The sequence below is a fragment of the Sinocyclocheilus grahami genome, unplaced genomic scaffold, assembly GCF_001515645.1.
Source record: "Sinocyclocheilus grahami isolate Dianchi unplaced genomic scaffold, SAMN03320097.WGS_v1.1 scaffold75.1, whole genome shotgun sequence".
Lineage (NCBI taxonomy): Eukaryota > Metazoa > Chordata > Actinopteri > Cypriniformes > Cyprinidae > Sinocyclocheilus > Sinocyclocheilus grahami.
The window spans coordinates 922,559-931,680 of NW_015505254.1; the positions used below are offsets into that span (position 1 = coordinate 922,559).

General features: G+C 36.9%; 1 protein-coding gene across 1 annotated transcript in view; it reads left to right on the forward strand.

Annotated features, from left to right (window-relative positions):
• The first annotated feature begins 3,984 nt into the window (after window positions 1-3,984).
• LOC107585863 (neurogenic locus notch homolog protein 3-like) overlaps window positions 3,985-9,122 on the forward strand; it is an 11,586-nt gene continuing 6,448 nt past the window's right edge. Inside the window, exons 1-2 of the mRNA XM_016273030.1 lie at window positions 3,985-4,113; window positions 4,736-4,817. Coding sequence (XP_016128516.1) covers window positions 4,041-4,113; window positions 4,736-4,817 — 155 coding nt within the window. The 5' untranslated portion in view covers window positions 3,985-4,040. The remainder of the gene's footprint in view (window positions 4,114-4,735; window positions 4,818-9,122) is intronic.

Below are 9,122 nucleotides of genomic sequence, written 5' to 3' on the forward strand. Positions count from 1 at the left end.
TTTGGAAATATTTTAAAATGCAATTTATTCCTGTGATTTCAAAGCTATATTTTTAGCATCATTACTCCAGTCGCATGATCCTTCAGAAATCATTCTAATATTCTGATTCGCTGCTCAAAAATCATTTATTATTATGTTGAAAACAGCCGAGTATAATTTTTTCAGGTTTCTTTGATGGATAGAAAGTTCAGAAGAACAGCATTTCTCTGAAATAGAAATCTTTTGTAACATTATAAATGTCTTTATCATCACTTTTGATCAATTTAAAGCATCCTTGCTAAATAAAAGTATTAATTTCTATAATTTCTTTCCAAAAAAAAAGAAAGAAAGAAATCATACTGACTCCAAGCTTTTGAATGGTATAGTGTATAATGTTACAAAAGCTTTTTATTTCATATAAATGCTGATCTTTGGATCTTTCTGTTCATCAAAGAATCCTGAAGAAAAAAACACTCAACTGTATATTGATAATCTGCAAATCAGCATATTAGAATGATTTCTGAAGATCATGTGACACTGAAGACTGGAGTAATGATGCTGAAAATACAGCTTTGATCACAGGAATAAATTACATTTTAAAATATATTCAAATAGAAAATATTTCTAAATTGTACTGTTTTTGCTGTACTTTGGATCAAATAAATACAGACTTGGTGAGCAGAAGAGAACTCTTAAAAAAAATAAAAAATAAAAAATCTTACTGTTCAAAAACCTTTGACTGTAATGTAGGGTGGCTGATTATTGTTATAGATTGAAACAAATGTGCTTCAGCCAGGATAAACAAAATGAAAAGTGCTCCGAGTTGCTGCAGAAAAAAAGAGCAACAACAAAAACATGTTACTGGAGACGGGCTTATTGAAAATGGAAAAACTGCTTGTCTGCCAGCAGGAGGCGCTGTGAGAGCGGTAGAACTTGCGGTTTCTCCGGTAACGGCTGTAATCAAAGCAGCTCCGCTCATGAACGCTCCTTTATCAGATCAAATGAAAATGTCATGTAACTTTTCTGAAGACAGTCGGTTCCCTTCAGAGATACATTCATATAAAACACCCGCGCCGTATTACATGATTTGAAACATGTTTATTCAACGAAGTCAAACGCCACAAATAAATCAATGTATGGGAAACACTGGTAACTTATATCGAAATATCGGAAATGTGTTTTAAAATCATATCACTGTTATTGAAAAGAATTATATCGCGATACATATTGATATTGAATTATTGTCCAGCCCTAGGTCAGGTTGAATCTGTAATCTCCATGGCTGCAATACAATGTTTTTTTTCGCGAATGGCAACTTGGGGTGTTGAAATTTCATTGTGTTAATTGGCAGTGACCAGAATCACACAGACCAAAGCAAAAACAGACATTCAGACACAGAATGCACATTTCAAAGTGGAATAACTGTCTGTAGCATTGTTTTTAAGAGATTATGTGAACTCAGCATATTTCCTAAATTCCTGCAAACATGTTATGGTATTTTTATACTTTAGTACAGTCAAAAAAATTACATTCTGCACCTTTAAACAAATCACAAATTTGGAAGTGTTTTCCCGGGAAATGCAAACACGTGACAGTGGCATCTGCTGAGCTGGGGACACCTTTCCCACAACACAGAGCCCCCATTTGAGGCGTTTCTAAATTTGTAGGTGTTTCTAAATCATGGCATAAAATGATGACCTTTAACTGGCCCCACCCCTAAATGCAATAGTCGCTGTAAGGTAAGTAACGTGGTCGAAAACACCCTTCCGTTATGGCCTCGCCCACTGATCTGGTAACTCCCATTACTGTCCTACAGAAGACCCACTTGCACTCGACCCGCCCAATAATGAAGAAAAGGTGAGATCAAGTCTTGTTCTTAAAATGCATGATAACTACATATATTGTGAAGCATGAAAGTACAATTTAAGTTTAATTTTGTGAATAAAGTACAGTATATTCTGTTTAGGGCAGTGTTCAGTCCTGCTCCGGGAGGGCCAATGTCCTGCAGAGTTAGCTCCAACCTTCCCCAACACAGTTGCCTGGCAGTTTCTAGGAATCCTGAAGACTTAGCTGGTTCAAGTATCAAGTGGATTGAAGCTAAACTCTGCAGGGTGGTTGCCCACTAGGAGCAGGAATGGACAGCGCTGGTTTAGAGTTTTATGTTTCAATTATGTTAACTTTCAATTTTCTTCTCATTTGATGATTTGTTGCAATCAGCAAAAAATATGATTTTACTCTCTATGTAGGCATTGAGTAGTAAATATTATATTGTCATATAACAGTATTTTAGAATCTACAATTTAATAGAAACTACAGAATTAGTGGTTTAATTCCTGCTGTTCAATTGTTTTCTTGGTGCAAAAGTTGCCCACAAATAGCACTTGCTCTACAGCGAGGAGATTTGTCTAGTTACTCAATCCAGACCAGATAATTGAATCTAGTGTCGGGGGAGAGTGTTGCCCTGCCACTTCGTTCAAGATGCATAGATTTGGGTCAGATGCAGTCCGGTGCAGTCTAGAACTACATATTTGTATCTGTGGTCCTGCCTCTTGCACGGTTGCAGATATGATATATATGACCTGGGTTCCAACAGTTTTCTCTTTCAGTGTTTACATTAATCTGTATTTGACATGCATTGAAGAATTAAACCCACAGTAACCAACCAGACACCCATGTACCAATGGGACGAGCCTAAAAAAGGTTTGTTCAGCTTACCAAATCTACAGTATAAATATAATAATTCAAACTCGTTTGTATTTGCTTTTCTTTCTGTTTTTACAGTTCACACTGACATTTAACTTTTGGACTGGTAGATGTCTCACTACAAGGAACTGTCATTCTTTCTTACAGAAATGCTACAGTGGTACAATGGTATACTGGCCTGTGACTTTTTGTTGCCAAAGCAGGCTGCTCTTTTTATGTAATGTGAAGGAAATTAATCATTTTAAATTCATCATTACTAACATTCCTTTTCCTTTCATTTATATGCTTTTGAGAACAAAATGTAGCAGCTTTAGTTGGTGTGTTGCAATAACAAATGTATATGGACAAGACAGCTAGACATCTGTCTGAATATAAAAATAACCAAAACAACCCATGACTTGAGTAAAAAGCTGAAGTAAGCAAAAACCAAATTTGTTTTGCCAGTAAAAGAGGGGAGGTTTGCTGAATTGCACATAAGAAGAACCAGTTATATTAGAGCAGGGGTATCCAAGCTTATTTCATTTCAGAGCTACTTTTTAAATCAGAAAGTGGCTGAGAGCTATACTCGTGCTTTACGTTAAGCTCCCACTGACATTTCTCCAGAGCACAGTGTTACAAGAAAGACTATCCAGTTTAGCTCTTCTGAGTATTGAGAATGCCGTGCTCGCAACATCGACAAGCTGACATTTTTGCTTGTTTATTTGTGGTAGTCAGTTGATAAAAAGAATGTCAATCATCAAAATTTATGTTAATTTTGGTTTGTTTTTCTCAAAATGTAGCATGTATCCATAAAGTAGTTATTCCATTAATGTAGGCTCTGATTTTCAACTAGTTCTTTTACTGTTCATTTCCTAAGACATGAATTTTGCTTGTATAATTTCTTTCCTACAATTAGAGATGCTAAGACGTGTTCTGGCCGTTAGCCTATTAATTTTACTGAGCTTACTGTTATAAAATATTTAGACCGGGGGCCTAATACAGATGTGTGCGTATTATTATTGTTGAAGGATCCTCCTGCTATTGCTAAAATAACAATCAAACCGAAGCAGCAGCACTTTTGCCTCCACCTTCATGGACTAAATATTAAGGCTATTCCTTCAGGGATTTCAATCTGACTGAAAGTGTTATCAAAATCATTACGAACATTATATAGCTAATTATATGTTAATTAATAATAACATAAAATGCACCAATGCACTGATAATCCTCCACATTCATTAGGCTACTTTTAAATCATGCAAAAGAAATTTTCATAAGACTGCTGGTGGGAGGGGCTTTTTTCAGGGGACTCAGATGTGCTGTACACCACTATTATAATATGTTTTTCGACTCTAGAAGATCATTTTAAGACTTAAAATATGGGCCAATTACCCAGTGTCTCTTTGGGCAAAGTCATCCTTCTAGTTATTTGCTGCCTTAAAATATCATATGGTAAGTACTTTATATTTCATGAACACATTTTTTAAAAAGTCATTTGCCGTCAGTAGCTATATTTATTACTGGAAAGATCTATATATATATATGCTATTTTTGTGATATATACGCTCATAAATGTTCAATATAATGTAACAACATTGGCATATGGTGTTTGCTTGTTGATAAAATACAGATAGGCAGCAGGTTCCAATTTAATCTAATAATACCAAAGTACAGCAAACTAGTTTTATTAAAAACAACACAATTTCCTGCGTAAATTTAATGTCTAACAACAAATATTTGATCAAAATGCATCAAAATGTCTAATTTGTAATATCTAATCTGTAGCATTGACATGCACAAGAGAGTCATTCAAGTTGAAAAGTAACTGCTGTTATGACCATAGATACTGTATAGACAGTAATCAGTAAATGTCATTATGAAAAAATATTTAATTTAACCATCAAAATCAAGTGTTTTGTGTAATGAAAAAATCTCTATTGTCTAGCCCAAGTGTTTCTATATTGGTTCATTTCTAGTATTAATTTTGAGTTTGCTGTTATTGGTTCTTTGCACAGTACTTGATGTAATCTTAATTGAGCCAGTCCTGATCTGATGTGTTCATGTTTCTTCACAGCTCTGCAGTGTGTGGACCCTGTGAAGCCCTGTGTGAACAACGCTGCCTGTGTCACTTTCCACAATGGAACAGGCTATTGCAGGTAAGACAGGAACCCGGCACCATACTGATACTTCGACTGACTTCTTGCAATTTTAACCATACAATACTTAATATTTCTTATAAATGGGAATGTGTTTTTTGAAAATAATGTTTAAAAACCCATAACACTTAAAGGCAAATTACAACCACATGATACATACTGGCCATTAATAAATGTATAACAAAAGCAAATCTTTAGCAAAATTTAATTAAAATGTTTGTACAAATGTATTATTTTACAGAACTATTAATTAAATAATAATAAATTAAAACTATGTTCATGCGGAAGTGTGTGTCTCTGTGCGTGCATTGCTGGACCACAGGCTGGCTTTTCACAGTCATGCACAAACATTAAACAAAAGTATTGAAAACAAGTTTTTTTAAAACATTATTTACATGGTTATCTGTTGTTGTTGTTGTTGTTGTTATGTTTTATATGCTTAAAGACAAGCCATGTGCAAATTCATCAGTCTACAACACCATTGCTGTATTTTTTCTTAAAACTGCTTTGTATTAAATCAATTTCAAAAATGCAGTTTGAGACCACCCCTAGCTGTTTTCTGCCATCACAAACATTTAACAAATCCCGTCAACATGTGGGGTGGGGCTTTTCATATTTGCTCAAAGGTTTCTCTTTATGTGTTTTTTGCAACATTGAGTAATGTAGCTAATCATACATATCTGTCAATTTCATGAACGCAATATGGACAGTTAAGTCAGATTTCACTCACTGCTCAAATCTCCTGTGTTCAGTGTTGAGTTGGTGAATCCTTTCATTATAGAAACAAGCTCTAGACATGATGTACTGTATAAATACACACACATACATGGATATATTTATGATTAACATTATTGTTATGTTTAACATATATTAAATATATTTATATATAATATATAGGCTATATAATATTTATATATAATATAAATTATATGAATATAAATATATGCATGTAAATGCATGTAAATATTTTCAAAATATATACATGCATGTATGTGTATTTAAATATGCATAATATACACAGTACACACACATTCTGTAAACAAAAACCTTTTTGATTCATTTTTGTTTTATTCTATAAACTACTGACAACACTTCTCCCAATTTTCTAAATAAACATACTGTCATTTAGAGCATTTATGTGCAGAAAATTAAAAATTTTAAAAATAATAATAATGAAAAATGGCACTAATGCAGTGTTTTCAGACCTCAAATAATGCAAAGAAAACAAGTTAGCCAATATTTTTATACTTATCATATTATATTTAAAGGGGTCATATGATGCAAGTTCAATTTTTCCTTTCTCTTTGGAGTGTTACAAGCTCTTGGTGCATAAAGAAGATCTGTAAAGTTGCAAAGACTAAAGTCTCAAATCCAAAGAGATATTCTTTATAAAAGTTAAGAGTCAACCACACCTACCTAAAACGGCTCGTTCTAACACGCCCCCACATATCTACGTCACTATGTGGGAAGATTTGCATAACGCCGCCCAAATGTTCACGCAAAGAAAGAAGGCGTAACTTTTATTTTCACTGTAGTATTGTTGCTGCCGCCATGTCGTGAAGGCGCTGTGTGTTTCGTTGTGAAAGCTTCGTCATGCCTTGAGCTGATCCGTGCCGGTCGCTGAGGGAATACATCAACTTCGCGCTGTGGATCGCCGGATCGGCTTTCACCGTGGACGAAGCGGAGTCCAGCCCAGGGTCGTCACATGTGGTTGCCGCAAGCCCACCCGCCGCTGCTCACTCTAGGTCGCCGGCTGCTGCTCACTCTAGCCGCAGGCCTCCGCTCACTCAAGGTTTCGTTGTGAAAGCGAAACTACTTTGTTTGGTCTTCCAAAAGACGAAACTACTTTGTTTGGTCTTCCAAAAGAGGACACGACTAGAAATCAGTGGTTAAGTTGTATTTACAACACTGTTCCAGAACCAACATTGCTGTTGGGTGATTTTAGGGGCTTTTGCACCGGAGGAACCTTTTCATAGTTCCTAGCAGCGCTTATATTATTACACTCACTGGTTGGCCATTAACTGCGAGCAGACAGAGTGTCATTCAATGCATTGGAGAAAACATAAATAAAGAAACGAAGTTGCTCGTCAGATTTCCCTAACAAGCAACCATATTTTTTAAAATAAACCCAAAAAACCGCAACCCGCGACCTGGGATTTTTTCATGCAACTTTACAAAAAAAGAAGCCCAAAGTCGCGTATAATGCGCGGACTTGGCAACTATGCTGGCAACCAACGTAAATAGGTGCATTACTGCCACCTTCTGCTCCGGAGTGTGGAAAAGAGTTTTATATTCTATTTATCAGTCCCGTCTCTCTAATAAAATCAAAGAAGACTTTACTATTTATTTCACTTGACCATTTTATTAAAACCTTTTCCTTACTTCTATAATTTTTCCCCTTTCTTGTTCGTATTTCCTACATTCAAGAAACAGGCCTACACAAGTTTTTGTTTCTTCAACATAACATTGTGTTCACATAATTCATTTGGATGTTTCCCTATTATTTTGAGTGTGCTATTTAAATTTGAATGGCCTAACATTATTCTGTTATAGATAACCCTACTCTGAAGGAGGAGCTAAATTAGTTCCCCCAAATGGAGTTCCTACAACTAAATATGTTCCTAGTTCCTGCGGTGTGAACATGCCAAAAAGCGGGAACCTCCGCCAATAGTTCTAGTTCCTCCGGTGCGAAAGCACCGTGCCAGTGATGTAATGGCGCTTTTCCACTGCGTGGTACGACTCGGCTCAGTAAGGCCCGGCACGGTTTGCGTTTCCACTGCAGTTCAGTACCGCTTTAGAGTGGGCGGGATTATTCACATGTCCTTATAGTTGCGCCACCTCTACTACCACGACTCCTAAAAAAAATGTTTTAATTCCGCGTCGCCCTATTAAGCTCTCGCTGGATCTGCTCCTCTGCTATCAACGAGAGGAACGTCTGTTCTTCCGCAACAGACAACAAAACTTTTTGGTTGTTAAAAAAAGGTGCGCTCGTTCAAAACAGTTGCATTCGATCCTTCGCTGGCTGTGCTGATTTAAATCTAGCGGTTCTTTTGTGTTTGTGTCACAGTTCAGTGACGCAGCTAGATCTGTGATCAGCAGAGTTTAGATGTTACGTTTTGGTAACTGTACAGTTCACTTGTGGTGCTTTTCCACTGCATGGTACGACACGGTACGGCTCGGTACGGTTCACTTTTGGGGGGTTTTCCACTGGGTACAGTACCTGGTACCTGGTACTTTTTTTAGTACCACTTCGGTTGGGGTTCCAAGTGAACGCCCACTCTAAAGCGGTACTGAACTGCAGTGGAAATGCAAACCGTGCCGAGCCGAGCCGAACCGTGCCGTGCCGTGCCGTACTAAGCCGTACCGAGCCGAGTCGTACCACGCAGTGGAAAAGCACCATTACATCACTGGCACGGTGCTTTCGCACCGGAGGAACTAGAACTATTGGCGGAGGTTCCCGCTTTTTGGCATGTTCACACCGCAGGAACTAGGAACATATTTAGTTGTAGGAACTCCATTTGGGGGAACTAATTTAGCTCCTCCTTCAGAGTAGGGTTATCTATAACAGAATAATGTTAGGCCATTCAAATTTAAATAGCACACTCAAAATAATAGGGAAACATCCAAATGAATTATGTGAACACAATGTTATGTTGAAGAAACAAAAACTTGTGTAGGCCTGTTTCTTGAATGTAGGAAATACGAACAAGAAAGGGGAAAAATTATAGAAGTAAGGAAAAGGTTTTAATAAAATGGTCAAGTGAAATAAATAGTAAAGTCTTCTTTGATTTTATTAGAGAGACGGGACTGATAAATAGAATATAAAACTCTTTTCCACACTCCGGAGCAGAAGGTGGCAGTAATGCACCTATTTACGTTGGTTGCCAGCATAGTTGCCAAGTCCGCGCATTATACGCGACTTTGGGCTTCTTTTTTTGTAAAGTTGCATGAAAAAATCCCAGGTCGCGGGTTGCGGTTTTTTGGGTTTATTTTTAAAAATATGGTTGCTTGTTAGGGAAATCTGACGAGCAACTTCGTTTCTTTATTTATGTTTTCTCCAATGCATTGAATGACACTCTGTCTGCTCGCAGTTAATGGCCAACCAGTGAGTGTAATAATATAAGCGCTGCTAGGAACTATGAAAAGGTTCCTCCGGTGCAAAAGCCCCTAAAATCACCCAACAGCAATGTTGGTTCTGGAACAGTGTTGTAAATACAACTTAACCACTGATTTCTAGTCGTGTCCTCTTTTGGAAGACCAAACAAAGTAGTTTCGTCTTTTGGAAGACCAAACAAAGTAGTTTCG